The following is a 20,110-nucleotide window of genomic DNA, read 5'->3' as shown; positions in this document are numbered from 1 at the left end:
AAAAAAAAAAGGCCAGAGTCTTCAATTCATATTTACTTTCCACCTCTGCTAATTTGTCAACGAAGGAACGCCGGTTCTTCTGGCGCCCTAGCAAATGGCCTTATGCAAATGTCGCGCAGGTTGCCAGCACTAAGGGAAAAAGTCAAAGAGAAAGATGCATCCGCGAGATATGGCTACTAATCAATGCTAAGTGAGCGTTCAGATGAAGTGGAACGCAGTTGCTAACAATCATGCAGCCATAAAAAAACTGGACTTTAAATTCCAGATATGTACATATGTACCTAAAATCGAAACTTAGTTATCTTATATTTATAGTTAAAACTTCAAATCGTTCGTTTGGGAATCGCAAGCCAAAACAGAGACATCCTTCTTACATATTTCCTTCAAGATTCTCATCTTAAGTACTTTATAGAGCCAGCGAGTGTCAGACGCTTGAAATTTGAGATACATTTTCAAGTGGCAGCTTGAAGCATGTGTTTATCTCAGTGTTTGTGTATCCTGCAGTTTCAAAGGGGCCTTTTATTTATCTTAAGGATCTATCAGGGTATCCAGTTACCTTTAGAATGTATCTAACCTTTAGCTGTACGTGAGCAATAATAGTTTTCCAATTTATAGTTATATAACCCATATCTGTCAAATTTGCAATTAATTCTTTTATCTTTGCTTATGTTTTGAGTGAGGGTATCTGTAATGATTCTAAGACTCCCAAGACCACCATGAAAGAGTATCATTCGCCATCATATCGTCCCGTATCTTTCTGCATGGCTTCTTCCTTCGACCAGCGATCATTACTATTATTATTATTATTATTATGCAAGCCAAAGTATCTATGCATCTCTTAAAGTCAAACCACTCACTTGAGCTTGGACCGATCTCTATTCTCCCTCTCCCCCAGATGATTCTCAAACACGCATGTGAAGAGAAAAATATAAAGATGGAGACGGAGACTGAAAAAGACAAGGAGATGTCGGCGGAGAAGTAGGAAGAGACGACAAAGTCGTAGCAATTTCAGTTTCAACTTGAGAAGACGACGAGCACACGATCGGCGACTGTCGTCGATCCGCTCAAGTGTATATAATGATGATTGTCATTTTTCATTGCCTCCTCCAAAAAACAGGATAGAAGACGGAAAAGAGACGGCTATATAACGAGCAATAGAACGAGAAAGGGATAGGCCAGAGTCGGCCTGGCCAAGAACATGAAGTTTTTCTATGCCAACTGATTGCGTTTGCCCAGGAAATCGTAAATTTCTTTAATGACAGAGACCAGGGCATCGAAACGAAATTTCATTCGACTTAGCATACAACAGCAATTTTCAAATTATTTTTGAATTATTCTTATTGTTATTAAGGTACTGATATAATTATAAAATATTTTCAAGTTTTATATTCTTATAACAATAATACACGAGAAAGTATTGAGGAAAATTAAGTTTTTTTTATTATATTTTCATATTTACTATTATTAAGATCGATATTTTTCTACCGCTTTTCCACTTTTCAAAGACCGACCATATGAGAGATCTGTCTGTATAAGAGTATCGGAGTAAATCGCATGGGCAACATAGGGGGATTTCTAGGGGGCGTGGCAGGGGCGCAGCCTAAAAGCCCAAAAGCCTGGAAGACAAAAAGAGACCGGGCCAAAAACGAAGAAGAGAAACCAAAGCCAAAACCCAAAGCCAAAACCAAACCAAACAAGACACTTTGGGTAATATCTATAAAAATTGCTGTTGGTGTGTGTTTCTTAGAAGGGGGCAGGGGCGGGGGCGAAGGGGCGGGGCTGGGTCGAAAGGAGGGGTTCTTCTGAGGTTGTCAGCCTTTTTTTTTGTTTTGTTGTACCACTCAGATACTTCAAGAACAAGCCACACAAAGGAGAGAAGACCAAAGAGACCAGCCAAGAAAACCCAAGAAAACAGAAGGAAAAAAAAAAAAAAACTAAAAACTTGTTCGGTCAGTGCGTTCGTCGTCTCTGTTTGTGTGTATCTTGTATCTTGACTCGAATACTATCTGTGTGTGAGTACCTGTATCTACCGACTCGAAAATGTACATGTGTTGGCCATAAAGAAAACTCATTAAACTGGCCATGGCAGAAAGAGTAAGTCAGGGCGCACTAATTCGCCTGGCCATCATTAAAAGTCAATAAAAGCCGAGAAGAGAAGAGCAGTGTAGAGTGTAGTGTAGAGAGCCAAGTCAAGTTAAGTCAGTTCGAGCCAAGCCAAGACGAGCTGAGATTTAGAATCCATACAATCCATGGATTTTTCTAAACGGATTTAATTGCAGCCGACACATGTGAGGACTGTTTTCATAATTAGTTTGGCCAGCAAAACAGTACATACATATCTGTAGAGAAGAAAACCTCAATTCATTCGTTGGCCATTTGAGGCATTTTCCCAAGACAAAACTTGGAAAGTAGTTGTCAACATATATAAACTAGAGAGAAAGAGAGAGAGAGAGAGAGAGATGGGCTGGGAAAATGATTTTCATGTTTATGCAATGACTATGGGAACAAATAACAAATATCAGCCAAGACAGAGCGCAAAAACATTGTGGATTTCCGGAGAGCAAAGATTACCGAGAAGAAGACATTGCACATTGCCAAATGAAATTCTACCTGAAGAGCCTTGCCAATTCTGGTTTCCAAAGGTGTGTCCCGAAAAACAGGATCGAGCATCGAGCATCGGTATCGTCTGGAACGAAACGGAACGGAACTGCTCTGCCGCATATCCACCAATGCCATATCAAGTGACCAGGCAACAAGATTCCTCGACATCTTCTGCTTTACTTTGTTTTCTTTTTTATTTTTTTTTTTGAAGTTTACTTTATCACTTACAGGTTTTGTTTTTTTTTTTATTTTGGCCAAGCGAAAGGCAAGGAGTAACAGCAGATTTAACACTTGAGAAATTAGCCGATTTCATATACGAGTACCGTTTTTTAATTAAGTCTTCTTAAGTTACTGATGGGAAAGTTATATTTTCAAGTGATACTCCTGGTTTTTTTTTTTTGTCCCTGTTGGCCATCGTCGGCGGCGTCGATTAATTAATAAATGCGACAGTAAATGGTCGATAAGTGGTTGTCTCAAATTAATTGAGACGCCCAAATATGAGAGACTTTCACAATAATCTGCGTTTTTAAGTGCCGCGTCCTTGGAAATGGGTTTGCATTCGTGGGAATTGGCCTGGTTTTTTGCTTTAGGTGTTATAAATGCATCTCAGACATACAGTACAAAGTTATTTATATTGATGGAATTGAGGTATTGAGATTCGAATTCAATTTGAGTTGGTTATTAATGACTACCTTGGTTTTACTCACTAACTGAAGCATTCTTACCAATTGCTTCTCACATCTTTTAATGATCATTTAATGCATTATTTATTCAAATGTATAGTGTATGGTATTTATGGTATTTACTTAATGTTGCCTAGTTTTGACTTCATGTACTCTTCCTTTTTAAGAACATAAATCTAGGTATTGCTACCCTCATCTCTAGTTGATCCTTCAATTTAAGTGCCCTCCCTCCATTTTCCCCTCTTAAATTTTTATTTCCATTAAATTTGGTTGCAACTTTATGTGGATGATCCATTCCGACCATAAAGTGCACACTTTACGATCCATAACCATGGGCATGTTGGTTATGCATCGCCATACATGCCGACTTCATGCGCCAGAGCTACATACATACTTACGTATATATGTACATGCATATATAGTACTTTATGTAGTATATTTATATTGACTTGAAGTCTAGGCGAGGGCTAATTAGGGATCCGCCGTGTGCGTGACTTACGAAAGTCAAGAAATGTGTTTTCGGTTTTTACTTCTTTGGTTTTTGGGGTGCGCACAGGATATACAGGAAATAGCCGAGAGAGCGCGCAGATACAAAAGTATCTCTACTCTATGCCCGCTCATTTCCCTTCTCGCTCACGATACAAACAACAACACCATGCCGTGCGATGCCATGCCATAGCATATCGTAATTTGATCTTTGAACAAACAGCAAAAAGGACGCGCATGTGCAATATGCCAGGACTCAGGGGTTGCTCCTGCTGCTCCTGCTTCTCCTGCTGCTGTTTCACTTTTGGCTCCAGGAGCCCAGCTGTCGTTTATTCCAACTACATTCTTTCTATATGCGCCTGGTTGTGTACATATATGATGAAATCGAATGCGGTGGTTGGTTCTGGTTCTCGTTTCTCGAAACCGTTACGTGCCACATTAAACCTGCAAAAAAATAATACCCTAAATTTGTGGCTAAATGCAGGCGTTCGATCGCACAAAGTTGAACAAACTTGGATTGGAGCTAATGGGGCGTAAATTTGTGAGAACTTAATAGGTACAAAAATGTACATGAAGATTCGAGAGATTTTTGTTTTTTTTTTTGGTTTTTTTTTTCCATCTTCGAACACTTTTTTCTTAGCGCAGTAGTAGAATGAAGTGAACTGAATGCAAAGGATGCCCTTTTTGTTTTTGCAATATATCCTGGCATCAATTAACACTCTTATTATTACTACTTTCAGCATTTTTTTCACCTTTATATGCATATGCATTTGTATACTTTTTTATACCGTTTATTTAACTTTTACTACAACTTCCTTTGGCTAAAACTGCAAAGATCACACGATTACCCATGGCTAATAAAGCCAGAAAAAAAAAGAGTTTAGGAGGCGGAAACTCGAGCTCAGGAAATGCCCAGGTAAAAGTTATAAACATAATAGTTCAACGCTCTTCGGTTGCAGCTGTTAAAAAATATAAAAAAAATAGCAGAGATCATGGAGTGCGTAATAATAAAGTTGCCCAGTGCTCAGGGATCAAATTTCTAGTAATGATCATTTAATTGCTTTTAAACGTTTGATGGATTGATGGATTTCGATAGATTTTCGAATAATGAAACAACAAAAAATTCTCTGACATTATCAAATTTGTTTCAAAATACTATGATATCGAGCTGCATTCCCCATACTTTCTCATCGTTGAGCCGAGAATTCCGTCGAAGAGATTTCGAGTTCCATGGAAAGTTGACATTTTACTGGGGCAATCGACCCTAAGTACACCTACAACCGATCCGATCCGATCCGATACGATTCGGTGTTTGTTCAGTGATTAGACAACGACCGCTCCATATGCAAATACCCAAGTAAGCCCCATGTGCATGCGGCACAACACAGCGTGTGGAGGAGGAGAGTTCGCTTCCAAAGCTGGAAAGGAAGTTGGCCACTCACTACTAGCGAGCAAATAGCGCAGTGAGAAAACACAAAGGAAAGAGTGCCTAGAGTGCTAGGGGAATGGAAAAACTCGCCTTTTGCCGACGGTAAAAACGGTCTTTCTTGTTTCGAAAAGGTGGGTTTCCAAATCTGAGAGAGCATGCGCAGTCGGCGGAGAGCGAGACAGCGACAGCGATCGAGCGAGAGCGAGAACGAGATCAGCGAGACAACAAGGAGAGAGAGAGAGAGAAAGAGAGAGGAAAAAAAAACGACCACCTGTCCGAAAAGCGACAACAAAGCGAAGCCAAGGAAGACAGCGCAAAAGGAAGCGCGGTGAATACAAGCCATGAAAAGGAAGGCGAAGAGCGAAGAGGAGCTGCCCAAAAGGGAGACAAACGAAGAGGATCGAAAAGGGAATGGAGAAACACAGAGAACGCATTTGGGAGCGGATTCCGACGATTGCGTTTAAAGTGAAATTCTTTAAGGTAGGATTTGCAACAATCCTATAGGCTTATTAAGCAGATTAAGTAGCATCACTTCCTTTTTGGATTACAGTTGCATGGGTTTGCTCAGTCACTTATATGTGTTGCGAATGCATCCGATTTTATAGACCAACATTTCCTAGCTATGCAATGTAGCGATCTATCCAACGGGTTTAAGCGGAACTAGTCCAATGCAAATGTATGTATATTTTGTAATTGCAATTTTAGTTGTTTCATACTAAGTATGCTCCATTTAAAACTGACATCTAAGACCAAACAATTATGCGATTCAGTACTATTAGTTGAGATCCACATCTTTCAGCTATACAAGATCATCTTATCTCATAGTTTTGGTTCTGTAAAAAACCGTTCTTTGGCAAGCGTTTTGGAACGTTTTGAGCCTCCTGGAATTCCAGTTTGTGCACCCACCCTATTTTCGGGCGACCCCGCCTGTCACCCTGCCCTCCCCCCGCCTAGTTGTTCTGATCGGCGTCTCCGCTTTACTCACCAGTTCCGCGAACGGTGTTTGGCAAATTCGCAAACGCCAGCGTCAACAGCAGCAGAGGCAGCGACGCCGGCAGCGACGCAACGGCGTGCATTTTGTTAATCCAAAAACAAATCCAAGTGTTTGGTGCGCGACTGCGACGTCGGCTGCGCTGCGATTGCATTGTAATCCAGTTTTCCAGTTAACCACTTTTCCAGTTTTTCACCTCTACTCGCTTCTCGGTTTCTTTAGCGCTCCTCTTTGGTCTCTCTTTGAGGATATGTTTAACTGCGAGTTTAGGTTTAGTATGCTAGTCTCAGTAGTTTAAGCAATTTTTTGTTTTAGCGCGTTTGTTGTTTTTTTGTTTTTTTTTTTGTTTTTTATAGTTTTGAACTTCAGACTTTAAAGCTTTATTTGATAAACTAAGAGGAGGCACTCTCCCGACGACGGCGACATTTTCCGTTTTGAAACATAAAAAAAAAGTGGCAAAAAAAGAACGCTTTTCGTGTATCTTTTGCTTGCTTTTCTCTTCGCGAGGATCGAGCCACAAATTCAAATTCAAACCGACGCCGCACGCTTGCGTATTGCTCTCTTCCTCTTGCGCTTCTTGCACTCGGCTTTCGTCTCACTCTCACACACGCGCGACTCGAGGTAGATACACTTTTCGAAAATCCTTGTTTCTCTCCCTCTCTCTCTCTCGCTCTCTGTGTCGCTCTCTCGTTGCTATCCCTGCGACAGGCACTCCTTGCTCTTGCTGAACGGCTTTCCCGCTGGGGCCATCCTTTTCATTTCATTGCATTTGCTTGCTGTGTAATTGATTTGTTTGTATATCCTGTTGGCAGCGCGATTTTACGTGCGTTGTTGCACACACATTCAAAAAAAAAATAAATGTTGAGAACTGTGCTCTGCGCTTTCCAGGTTCGTCTGCCTAACGCTCGTCCGCTTTCACAACCGTTTCGTCCACTGGAAAAAAGCGATCTGTTTCAAATCGGCAGTGTGACCGCGTCGGTGCAAGAAAAAGATACCGTATGGCGGGGAGCCATTTTGGCAGCGCGCTCTTTCGCAGCGTTGCGAGATCGGTTGGTGAACAAATAACGTTAGCCGGGCTCCGAGCCGCTTGCATGAGTAGTTTCCCCATTTCGCCGAATGGCGCTTTAGTGCCGTCATAGCGGTATGTAGAAATTACGCTATGTAAAATGTAAAATTCGACAATGTAAGATTCGTAGAAATTACGCTATGTATAATGTAAAATTCGACAATGTAAAATTCGTAGGCACTGGAAAAAAATGTGCATAAATTTGATTGAAAAACGCACTTGTAGCATTTTTTAAGTATTTTATTTTCCTTTTGTTCTCGTATCTTTATTTCAACTAATTTGAGTTGTTCTCGACTTAAGTTAGGTTTTCCCGCAATACGTTCTTAGTTTTCATTTTCCGTACCTTTTTTTTTCGCAACTCCGCTTCCTGCAATTATCATACTTTACTTGGCTTAATAGGATTTCATTTGAATTTCATTTCGTTTCGTGTGTAACGTCTATATAATTGAACGCTTAATTGAATCGTTTGACAATTATCGAAAACAAAAAAAAATATGTAACACCATACTTATCTCCGATTTTCGGAACGCTATCCCAGTTAAAAAGCTCGGCGCAATTGGCCCACGGAAAGAATAGAATTAGATTCGAGTGTATAAATCAGTTTAAACGAACGGGCATTATTTTTAAGCATTTTCAGAATTACTTTAGATAAATACATACATATGTATATTCTCGAAAGAAACAAAAAATAAAATATGAAACAATAAATTAGTTAATTAATTACAGTATTGGCTTAGTGAATTAAGAACCCAACGAGGAATCATAAGGCAGCATTTCGTGTTAAAAATTGAACGCTTTACACTTAATTGCGTTTTTTTTTTTTTTGGTAGATCGCTCAAATGTTTTACAAATTGTTTCTAAGCTTTTTAAGTTTTTCTTTTTACCTTTAAAATTCTTCATTTACGTCTATAAATAGGCTTAAACCTAAACTAGGCAGACAAAAAAAAAAAATTACAAACATTCTCTCTAATCTTAGCTAGTCATTTTTTAATTCAAGCGTTGACATACACATTTATGCTCTATATATATATATATATATATATATATACGATATACAATATTTCATTTGCTTCTTTACATAATTGATTTAAGTTCAAATATCATTTACGCGCTTAGGGCTAGACAAAAAAATATTCAACTTTTCACATGGATGCTGAAATGCTGTGCCACTGAAAACCCGATCAAAAAGTTGGAAAGTGGGAACTATATATATATATATATATATATATGTTGGTGGTTTTTCTAATTTTATTCACTTTACTCGTAAATCACCAATATTTGGACATCTTTTTGTTTTTAGTTTTTTGCGGCTTGGGGATTATCGATTAAATTGCAATAATACTGTAGCATCCCGTAAAAATATAGTTTTCAATTCAATTTCAATTTTGTTTGTTTGTGTGCAAAATAATAGTTATATATGTTACTTTTGGCTCTTCTTGACCGGGTCACAGATGCAGCACAGCACTTAATCTAAATATTTTCTCTCACTGCATTCAGTTGGTTTCGTTTGATGTATACGTAATTAAGTCTAAAAAATTTGATAAATTTTGGCTTAGAAAATTGTTTTTGCTTTCTGCTGCTGCTGCTTTACTTTTCATTTTCGTTTGCTTTTATATTATTATTATTTTTGTTTTTTTTTTTAGTTCCAACTAACTACACAGGCTTTTTGTTTTGTCATAATGTATATAATTGAATTGATTTTCGGTTTCGTTTTAAAATTGTATGCAACACGCTGTTTAAAATGAACTTTTCAAGTTTTGTAGTTGTTTTGTGTTTTTGTTTTTACATTTCTGTTCGATACGCGTTTCGTGTTTAATTGATATACGATTTTTTACTCGATAAGTAGCTTAAGATTTGCACTAGTTGATATAATTTGCCGCTGCGAAACTCATCGAGCTCAGCCATAAAATAATTAACGCTATAAATCACAATACGGTTTTTGTTTTCTTCTGTTTTTTTTTTTTGTGTTTTGTTTTTCGTTTTTATACACATTTCTTTTTTTTACTCAAGGGTGTGTTGAACTCTTTTCTCTTTTTTTTTGTTTTTGGGAGCTGTACGTTACAAATTTACAAACGAAAGCAGTCACATTCTTAGTGCTCGAATTTCAGCCATATCAGATAAATCCAAGTCAGTTGCATTTACAACCCAAGATCTTTTCGAAAGTTCAGCACACCGCTTGAATCAGAATATTACGCTAATATCGATGGACAAAAAAAAAAAGTTTACACACTAGATGTTCGGCTTTTAAATACATTTATGAGTTATGCTAGTGCCTTCTATATATATATATATAATATAGAAAGATGTGTGTGTATATCCTTCTTTGTAGTTTAAACATGAGTGGCCAGAGGTCCTTTCTGCGTGTGTCCTTTGCCATTATTCGACAATATAAACTGACCGGACGGACTCTGGGCGCACTGGCCGCTGTTGCCGACGCCGCCGCCCGCTAGGGGCGTGGCCGCCAGTGTATTGCTGCTGGCGGTCAAGTTGGAACTGCTGCCGCTGACGCTGCCACCAGCTGCCACGCCCACGCCCACGCCGCCGCCACCGCTGGGCGTCGAGCCACCGCCTCCGCCGCCATTAATGTTCACATTTCCCACGGGACTTGTGGTGATCACAGCGCCGCCCACAAAATGCTTGAGTCCGCCGTTGGCGTGATGGGCGTGGCCGTGGCGAGCGGCATGATAGGGGGGCGGGGCGGGCGTGGCCGCCGGATTGGCGGTGCTCGGCGGCGGCAGGGGCGGCAGTAGCGAGGAGTTCGTCCTTAAATAGGGATTACCATAGATGGCGCTAAAGCGGCTATCGATGCCATTCTGCAGCAGCGGTTGTCCTGCGAAAGTCGTAGAGATCACATCAGTTTCATTGCCTAAATATATATAACTATATATATATATATTTGTAAACTCACCGAGAAATCCGTTTGATTGCTGCGACTGTTGAATCTCGTGCCGCTGATTGCGCGGCAAACTGGCACCGCCCCCATTGCCAGCACCGCCCCCATTCACGGTGGCAGCCGCCGAGTGGGGCAACGTGGCCGAGTTCATGCCACCGTTCTTCAACTTGCCAACGCCGCCGCTGCCCACCACCACGGCAGCACCCTCACCGCCCGGCGGACTATAGTCGAGGGCATATTCAAAGTAATGGGCATAGCCATTGGCCTGTGGACTACCCTTGTAGGCGGTCTCCTGTTGATTCTTTAGATTCTTAATGTGACACTGTCGATTGTAACGATCGCCACCGAAATCGCCCGAAAAGCGCTCATCGAACTTAACGGGTCCGGCTAGTGGCACACCAAGTGTGGCGCCCTTCATCTGAACATCGGGCATCGGTGATTGGGTAAGATTAATGGCCAGTCCATCGCCGCCCGCCTCCGAGTATTCCACATCATAGGCCTTCGAGCGTAGCTCGCTCTTCAATTCGTTTAGCTTATCACCGCCGCGTGATGCCTCCGGTATTACATCCGCTGGCATGGGCTTCTTGCGACTGCGTCGCTTGCGGTACACGATAATAATCATTACGATCATCAGAATGATGGCCACGCAAAACATGGAGCCCATAACGACCAGCAGAACGGGTATGTTGCCCGGTTCGCGTAGCAATGTTATAACCAACGAATCACCGCCATACGAATTCATCACTGTACAATTGTATTTGCCAAAATGTGTGGCCTTGCTATCGCGAATAATCAAGGCCGCTCGCACGCCCTCCGGCAAATGATGCTCCTCGAATATATATATATCCGGATCGGCGCTGCTCATATTGATAATCTTGCCCTCGAACGACCAGAGTATATGCTCCGCCTTCGGTATGCTAAAGGCCAAACAATCGATCTTAACGCGACCACCAACTCCGCCAAATTGCACCTTGTGCGATGTGATAATCGGTGCCCTTTTCACGTACAGCGTTGCCTCGGCACCGATTTCGGGAAATCCATTGACCACAGCCTTGCAAAAGTAGCGACCTGCCGTTTCGCTGCTCACTTTCAATTTCAGTTCCGCTGCAACGCCAACAACCTGCGCGAGATTGAATTGTAAATTGAATGTGTTAGCAGAACGAAAGTTTGACGCACCTGATCGGAGTTCTCGCTGATCCATTCGATTTCGGGCTCCGGATTGCCAGCCACATCGCAACGCATGCTAACGGTGGCGCCCAGATCGGCTTCCACGCTAACGGGACGCTGGCGAAAAACTGGACCAACTGGTTTGGTTTAGGAAAACGTGATCTATTAGCATGGCATGTACTATCATCACTAATGGCCATTGAGTACTTACAACTAATGTCCAGTTTCTTGCTCTGTTCGCTCTTGCCCACCGCATTAACCACCTCGCACTTGACTATGGCATCGTGATATTGCCTCGAAACATTGTGAATGATCTGAAAGGAAATCGATGAACTTTAACAACTGGTTTTTAGCGCTTTTCCATTGACTTTTGATGCACTTACCATCTTAGTGGTAAAGTCTCCGGTCATTAGCTCATCGTTGATGAACCAACGATAGCTGAGCTCATGCGGATTGGCGTCGGCCTGACAGCTTAGTATTACCTCGGCGCCTTCGGGAATTTTGCCACCAGCCAATGCACCACCCACAACCGAAACGATGACCTTGGGCGCATATTTCACCTCGAGCAGCAGTTTGGCCGATCTATAGGTTCGATCGGCGGTATTTTGCGCCTGGCACGTGAACGTTGTGTTGTGATGCTCCTTCTTGGGCGCCAATTTCAGTATCGATCTGGCTGTAATTCGACGCGAATCGGCCAGCGGTTCCTTTACATATTCAATACCCTTGGTTAGGACATTGCCCAGTCCGTCAATCCAAGTGATTTCGGCTGCGGGCTTGCCGCCCTGCGACACGCACTCCAATTCGATTTCACGATCTTCGGTGGTCACCAGATAGTCACCTTGCGTGATTTTCGGCGCCTCGGGCGGAACGAGAACGGTTAGCTTGGCGAATCGCGAACGAATACCCTGCTCGCCCTGTGGACCTGGACCCACTTGACACTGATACTTGGCATCGTCGTCCAGCATTAGCGGATAAATGTCCAATGAGAAGTCACCCTCCTCATCGCTGCCGACCATCGAGTAGCGTTCGAAGCCGCTCAAATTGCGATGTTGGCCCAGACCGAAGTCATCTTTGGTCCATTGCAGGGCACCAACTTTCTCCATAACCCGGCATGGCAACGTTACGCGTGAACCAACGACGGCCGTCTGATCCTGCGGCTCCATGGCAAAGTGCTGACCACCATTGTCGCCGCCCTTCGGTTTGCTTTCATCATTCGCTGACGATGCTGCCGCCGATGAGGAGCCACTCGACGAGGATGAGGATGAGGAGGAGGAGGATGAGTCACCGTGGTGCGAGCTCTGGCTGGACTTGTTCTTCTTCGATTTGGCGTGGACGGCAATCGGTTGGAGGAGCAGCGTCAGGATCAGCACAAGGATCAATGGCAGCACCAGGAGGCGACTGCTGCGCATTCGCTTCATTTTCAGCGGCAAATTGCTAACTCAGCTGAAAGAAATGGAAGATTGAAATATAAAGTTAGGCTTGCATTTATTAATAATGAAATAATTATATTGGATTTAGTGACTTTTGGAACAGTTGCATATGTAAAATTCTGTAAAAATTCTCTTGTTTTTTCAACTCTTTTTTTTCGCTATTTATGGTTTTCCCCTTAATTGAATTACAGCTTGCAGTTTCGCAATGAATGCAATCGGAATGGAAGCTGATGCCATAAAAAATATAATTACAAGCGAGTCGCTGGCAAAGGACATCCGACTGTTTAAAATCCCCTTTTCTTTTCGACCTTTCCACCTTTTACTTTTTTTTTCGTTTTTTTTTTTTTTTTTTGTTTTTACTTCTCGCATGGCAAACGAATGCAATGAAATTCGTTTTGTGGGTCAAGTTTAAGCCAAATGAAAGGCCAGTGTAGAGTGGAGTGTGTGGGAACGCTGGTATTACGAAGCGAAATATGTGGGCTTGTCAGTTGTCTGGATTTGTGGCATCAACTGCAGCGGACTGCAACTGCAACGGCCGCTAAGCCGTGAATGTAACTGCATTTGTGCACCGAAAGAAACAAACAAACAAATGACATCCAAGAATACATCTAAAAAAAAAAATACTATTTAAATTTGCCAAATTTTCTTACTACAAACTATTAACAGCTTACCCCGTTCTTTCACTTGAATCTACTCACTAAAAACTAAAAATTCGTTGCAAACTTTGAAGCCTTGTGCCGTTTGCACAATATTTTTCCAGCGATTTTGTAACGCGTTTTTTCACACATTCTGTCGTCAATTTTTTTTTTTTTTTTTTACTTTCCGTTGGGTTTGTGTACATTTCCTCGACTGAATGTGGGCCCCCATAAACAAACAGGCCGCCAAACATATGTATGACATATGGGACATAGGACCACCCCCTAGTTTTCCTTTTCATCCCCTTGTCAGTGGCTGTTTGGCCTTGGCATTTGCGGCTTTTGTTTGCCTTTCGCATTTTTCTTCGCTTCATTTTCTTTTTTTTTTATTTTTTTTTATTGTAGTCGGTACTACAACGCGCAGAATATTTAAAGCAGAAGTACAATTAAGTTTCACACTTATGAAAATAAATAAGTTAAATTGCTTTGTGGTGCATATGTACATATGTATATACGATATAAGTTTCTGGAATTGCTGGCAAAACAATTTAAACTCCTTATCGAGTGGCGCACGTGAGACATTGCGAGCTTGTTTTTCCCTTTTGCCACATCCTTGAAACAGTGGAAAGGAGTTTGCCAGTTTTTCCAGCCATTTTCTACCTTTCGCCATCTAAGCATGGGTTAATGCTAACGATTTCATCAAATTGGCACCACCTTCGCAGGGCAAAAAAAAAAAAACAAAAAAAAACAAAACAAGGGGAAACAATGAAACGGAAAACGAAAAAGCGCGCAAAATAGAACAAAACGCGCTGAAAACGCGCTCGAAACGCGCTTAAAACGCCAACGAAACGCGCCGAAGGACAGCATATACATACATATATCCGAACAATCCGTATCACTATCGCTTTAGCTGCGTCTATAGCTTATATACGGGCTATCCTTTTGCTATTTTCTGTGCTTTTTCTTTCTGTTGCTACACTGGCAATAAAATGTTAAGGGTATATTTGACTAGACGCATAAGTTTAAAGGAAATTTGATTTCCCATCTAACTTATTTTATTTGAAAAAGTTAGAATAATGGGCTAAACTAAAAAAAACGAGTGGCTATAGCTTGGACTAGTAGACTAGTAGTGGACTGCATTATAGTTTTCCAGGATATTTGCCAGTGCTATACATGTACGTACATATGTACCTTCTCGATTGTTTTCGCCCCGTTTTTTTGTGTGTGCTGCCTCTGCTGCCTCTGTTGCTTGTTTACCAGCGCCATGATTTACGGCATTTGCACTTTGACTGCGACTACTGGGCTCCACTGTCCGTATTTCGTGTCCGTCCGTATTTTGTCCGTCGCCCAGAAGAGTCGGCGGCATATATAGAGCCGGAAATGCCCGGCGTGCGTATATGCCAGGTGATAAAAAGGAAGGAGCAGGAGCAGGAGCAGGAGGAGGGGGGGGGGTGGGGCTCTGACAAAAGGCAAAGAAAAACTGTGGAAAAACTTTGGTTAGCTACTGCGCTGGCAGCAATATGCTTGCCTAAATTATTAAAAATTATAATAAAATTTTTATGACCATAAAAGGCCAGCGAAATGAAAGCGGCTTGGCTTGAGTGGAGGGCCCCCAATCCCCCAATTCCACCCCCCCCCCCTTCCACCCCTCCCCTCCGGCAGTGTGTGGCAGGACCCCATGGGTCCTTCGGCCAAAGTTGTACAGGAAATGACTGGACATGATTTTTCGTGCACACATAACTTTTGTTTTTAGTTGCGGTAGATTCTCGTTGGATAGTAAAAACCACTTCCCCGATAGTCTCTAGACCCCACACACCCCCCTCCCCACCACCACATTTTCACCATTTTCACCATTTTCTTTTGCGTGCTTGGGACCCGGAGGATTGGAACTTTCTTCTTCCTTTATCCCCTCCCCCCAGGCGACTTTGGCTTTTATGTACTTCCAGGCGAGACATTAAAATTACTTTCGGTCTGCCATCGCTGTGTCACTTGGTTTTTATTGTCCCCAAGATCATGAATTACTATAATCACTACGATTGTCCAGAGCTATGTGAAGTGGAGCAGGGAAAATATGAAGGTTTATTAACCTTCGAGTTAGATTCGTTATGTTTTGGATTGAGTTAAATGTGTGTCGTTTTTGTTAAGCATTGCATAATTTTCCGCTCGATGTTCCATTATCGTTAAGCAGCCCACTCGTTGGTTTCGTTAAATTTAGTGTTGGTGAATCGTTTTTAATGCGCATATTATGCGTTAATTGCCTGCTGACTGTACTTTTTTTTTTCGAAATATAACCATAATCAGGGCAGCGTACATTTTTCGAGACAAAAGTCGTTTCCCCTGCACGAGTAACCCATTTCCTTTTCGTTTCTGTGTCTTTTTCTCACACACACACACACACACACCCCCCCCCCCCTCCCCCCTTCACCCCCCAACTTTTCCTACATTTTCCAGAATTCGCTGCGTTTTGTTTTGTTTATTGTAATTGCTGACTGTCGGCGTTCTTGTTGCCTTTGTAGTTACTTGAGTTTGGTTTAGTTTAGGTACTACTGTTTTTGTTGCTATTGTCGAGAACGCACGTGCTGAAAATGCCACCAGAAAAGGAAAAGCGAGAGAGACAGCTATACTGACGACAGAAAGGGACAGGTTCAAAAAAAAAAAACCAGCAAAGTAGTTTAGGAATTCGGTGCAAAATGTAATGTTTATCCAAAGTTAATCAAATAAAAACGACACGAAGCAATCAATAGCTGATCAAATAAATGATTTATAATAATTGAAATTAAATTAATAATAGATGCTCTAAGAGTTTTTTAACACAAAAAACTGCGTACATATTGTTAGTTTGTTTTTCTTTGTGTAAAACGGCAACTTAAACCGGAGACAGGAAAAGCGGACAAAACACATGCCATGAAAACGCTAATGACACACACAAGCAAATACACAGACACACCTACACCCACACAAGTGCAGTGTCATAGAGACGGTTGGAAAAAAAAAGAAGGAAAAGGAAAAGGAAAACCAGGAGTGGGGGTGTTCCCAACATTATGTTAATTAGATCCCTCACGAAGGAATTTTCGCTGGAAATATCTTTCATTCCCAGCATTAGCATTGGGTAAACAAAAGTTTTTCCTCCTCTTTGGAAAACTACGCCACACACACATACTAGCAAGTTGGAGCAAATTAACACACACACACACACACACACACTTGCACGCGTATTGCTGGATTGTCATGTGTTTATTATCCTTTTTTATTTGAGTTTGGCGGAAGTTTACTTTCACAGAGCGACTAACCTAAAGATGTGGTGTAAAAAATACTTCAACAAAATGCAGTTCAAACATATTTTTTTTCGATTTACCAGCTATTTATAATTTAAATTGAAAAAAAACAAGAAGTGGGAACAGTTTAAGGACACTGTTCCCAAGGAGCAACAAAATGGGGAGAAATCGTAATCAAATTTATGTTGCTCAGCTGGTGCCACTTGGTCCTCTTCTTGCCGCTCATCAGTAGCAGCTATAAATTAGTCGTGGGCGTCGAGGAGCAGGGGGCGTGGCTCGGCCAATAAATTCATCAATTTTTTTTTTGTTTTATTTTTTTTTGTTTTTTTTTGCGGGGCATCGACGAAAGGAAAACGGCAAAGGCGAGCTAAGGAAAACTTTTCGCGCCGCCTTCGCATTTATCCAACGGCCACGCCCGCTGCTGCTTCCAGCTGAAGCCTTTTAATTGAATATTAATAACAAAATCCTGCATATTAAGCGAAGGCCGGCAAAACAAAGCAAGCAACGTTGCTTTGTTAGAGAAACACAGGCGGCGGCTGTCGAAAGGACGAAAACCTTTTGTTTAATGTATGCACAACATCTGTGTGTGGCATCACTGAAAGCAATCCGTGAAAGTTTGCTCCAGAGTGGCTACATCAATTTAAAATGCGCCCCCCCCATTTCTCGCAGTGTCGTCGTGTGTTTGTGCCCTTTTGTATTTTGCCACGTCTGCACACCATCGTGACCAAAAGTCCTGCGCTCCTGACGATGTCAAATGTTAATGCAATCAAATTGGAACCTCATCCAGTTCGAATGGGAATGAGACCGAACGGCTACGGCTACACTAAATTCAATTATGCATGTAGTGTGGAAAATTCGGTGGGGGGCGCATTGGTATTCGGCGGATCTGGAGCGGATTAATCCTCCAGCTGAAACTAAACAGCTAAGCTACCAGAATATTGCGCTCCAAATTGCTTTCTTTTCAAAATTTTATAAATCATAATCATCTTTGAATGATATACTGATATTCGAATAGTTGCAATCATTCATTAACGTCTTTTGAAAGTTTGCGTGTCGCATTCGCTTTTCTTTCAATCCGCCGTGGCCACATTAGCCACCTTGTTCCTGCTGCTTGTTGTTGATGTGGATACCTCATGCATATATGCGCAGCTCTCTAGCCAAAACCCCTGAACCCCTGAATCCCTTAACCCCTGGTGGGCCATCTTAACCCCCCTTCGGCGAGCGTTCGCAATTAAATCGATATTACGCGAGCCTGAGCCAGAAGCCTGCCTAATTGCGGATGACACGAAATTGTTTGCGCTATAACAATAAAGCAAAGCGCACCGCCCACACCAACACCCACCGACCATCACTCCCTTTTTGGCACCTCTAATATTAGAACAGTGGCGCACCAGGTGCATATATTTATTATTGAAGGGGGCCTTTTTTCCTTTTGGCAGCAAGCACAGGGATAATTTCTTAATATTTTTGTTAAGTGTAGTGGGCCCCTTAAAATGAACCCCCCCACTTCTACACCCCAGCAACAAATTACCGCGCAAAGTTCAAATGTTGACCCACGGTGCATGAGAGTGCTTCACAATATTTACACTAGATGGCGCTGCGCTGGCATAGTGATTGAGCAATGTGAAATTCTAATTTGTAAATTGATTCAATTGGAATCCGGCGAATTCCGGCAAACGAACGAGTTAACTGTGTGTAATTAACTGCTGGCGAAATATTTCATTACTAGCCCATCAGCTGCTCGTTGGCTTAAATTGGTTACGTGAAGTGCGTTAATTAACAACGATATTTTGCATAAAGTTCGTTGGCAAGCCGCGTACTTTGTTGCATTTTCAATTATGAAACTGTTAACATTTTCCGTAAGCCAGTGATTGTTGCGATAGCAGTGCCTTTGGTTATTTTTTTTTTTAATTTTTTATTTTTTTTTTATTTAGCATAAGCGTACATATTAGTGCATGCTCCTTGGAAAATTGCGACTTGGACACTGGATAAACATATCTTTTTGCGCTCTGCTCACTCAGTGTATTCCCTTAATGGAAAATTCAGGAAAAAGGGACGAGGTCCTGGGCGATTTACGAAAAGGCTCATAAAATGAGTTTAAATTCCCCAAATGCGCTTAGGTACAAATTTTCCTTGCCCCAAAACAACAACGAACAAAAATAAAAAAAAAAAAAAAATAATAAGAAGGAAAGACGGAAAATGGAAAACAATTTAAAGCGTTTAAGCAAAGTACTGAAAAGTAAGAAAAGCACCAAAAGGGGGGGGGGGGTGGGTGCTGGTAATTGCACGTGTGTGCGTGTCTATTCATGTGCAACAAGGCGCCTGTTGTCCTGGGAATTTAGTGGGTTTCGAGGGCGGGTTGCGGGGTGTTAAGACAAGGCGCCCAAGCGGACATGTGTTTCTCGTTGTTGTTGTTGTTGTTGTGCTCCTTTTGTATTTTTTGTGTTATTGTTGCAAGAAGGAGGCGAATGCGCCGCTGCCTTCCGCCGTCTGCTGTATAATAAACAATCTCTCTCTTTTTTTTTTTAACACACACACGGCACACAGATGCACCGCACACACACACACAACTTTTACATGGGAATAGCTGCAACTGCAGCGACTATCGAATGAATCATTCACGCAGTAATGAATACGAGTACACTGTAACAATTTTCGTTAACGTATGAATCTGAAAACGCTTTTCAAGGAGATAAACGAAATAATTTATGTACTTAAATGAGCCAAAAGTGCAGAATATGTTACGCAAATGTTGCATTGCCATTTTTTGAATTTTTTGTGCCACACTATCATTTGCGTATTTTGCGCAGTGTCAACATGTGGAAGTGGCACAGCTAAAAGGTGCACGATCCAAGCAAAATGAAAACATATTAAAGAAATTGTAAAGCTTATGCTGAGTGCACATTGAAAAGTGCAAGAAGTCGCTGCATTTTGAGGGCGAACTTAAGTGAATGAAAGCGACGGCTAAATTAATGCAATATTTTCACTAGTCACATAAATATATGCTATATACATATATATGTATATTCAAGGCGATTTAATGTAACGCATAAACCACTCTTTGCTCCATTATATATTTTTTTTTATTTTTTTTTTTTTAAATATTTTTTTTTTTTTTTTGAATACACAACAGCATATCCGCCTTTTAAGAAGCCCATCCTGCTCGCCCTTTTGTGGCATTTGATGTTTTTCCTATCTATCGCACAGTCTATTTGCTCGTATTATTATTATGAATATTAAGTTGTTGCTCCTGCGGTTGTTGTTCCTTCGGCTTCATCCCTTTTTGTGTGGGGTGGCAGCACAAAATGGCATTAAATTAAATAAAGACCCGTATTAGGCATTCCCATGGGCGGAGGGGCGAAGGGGGGTGTTCCGAAAGGGCAGGGGTCGAGAGTTGAGCGAGGTTACGCCCCTCTGTTAAGGTGGAATAGTCTCTCCTATATGCAGTGGATCA

The 20,110-nt window shown here is 41.7% G+C and overlaps 2 protein-coding genes across 9 annotated transcripts in view; both read right to left on the bottom strand.

The window, feature by feature from the left end:
- Nucleotides 1-7,142, bottom strand: part of N (Notch) — a 37,352-nt gene extending 30,210 nt beyond the window's left edge. For both annotated transcript variants that reach the window (NM_057511.4, NM_001258581.2), the window contains exon 1: nucleotides 6,185-7,142. In NM_057511.4, the coding sequence (NP_476859.2) occupies nucleotides 6,185-6,344 (160 nt within the window). In that variant the 5' untranslated portion in view covers nucleotides 6,345-7,142. The remainder of the gene's footprint in view (nucleotides 1-6,184) is intronic.
- Nucleotides 7,143-7,479: 337 nt separating this feature from the next.
- The window catches only part of kirre (kin of irre), a 394,149-nt gene continuing 381,518 nt past the window's right edge, over nucleotides 7,480-20,110 (bottom strand). For 5 of the 7 annotated variants that reach the window (NM_001258578.1, NM_080320.4, NM_001272267.1 and 2 more), the window contains 5 exons: nucleotides 11,700-12,759; nucleotides 11,528-11,630; nucleotides 11,326-11,453; nucleotides 10,165-11,269; nucleotides 9,221-10,086 (listed from right to left, as the gene is read on the bottom strand). In NM_001258578.1, the coding sequence (NP_001245507.1) occupies nucleotides 9,587-10,086; nucleotides 10,165-11,269; nucleotides 11,326-11,453; nucleotides 11,528-11,630; nucleotides 11,700-12,734 (2,871 nt within the window). In that variant the 5' untranslated portion in view covers nucleotides 12,735-12,759 and the 3' untranslated portion in view covers nucleotides 9,221-9,586. Of the gene's footprint in view, nucleotides 10,087-10,164; nucleotides 11,270-11,325; nucleotides 11,454-11,527; nucleotides 11,631-11,699; nucleotides 12,760-13,209; nucleotides 13,374-20,110 lie in introns of those variants that run through there. The other 2 variants (NM_166958.2, NM_001258579.3) reach the window with 2 other exon arrangements.

The sequence above is a fragment of the Drosophila melanogaster genome, chromosome X, assembly GCF_000001215.4.
Source record: "Drosophila melanogaster chromosome X".
In the NCBI taxonomy this organism is placed as follows: Eukaryota; Metazoa; Arthropoda; class Insecta; order Diptera; family Drosophilidae; genus Drosophila; species Drosophila melanogaster.
The sequence above is the reverse complement of the archived record's forward strand: the minus strand, read 5'-3'. Positions and strand labels throughout refer to the sequence as shown.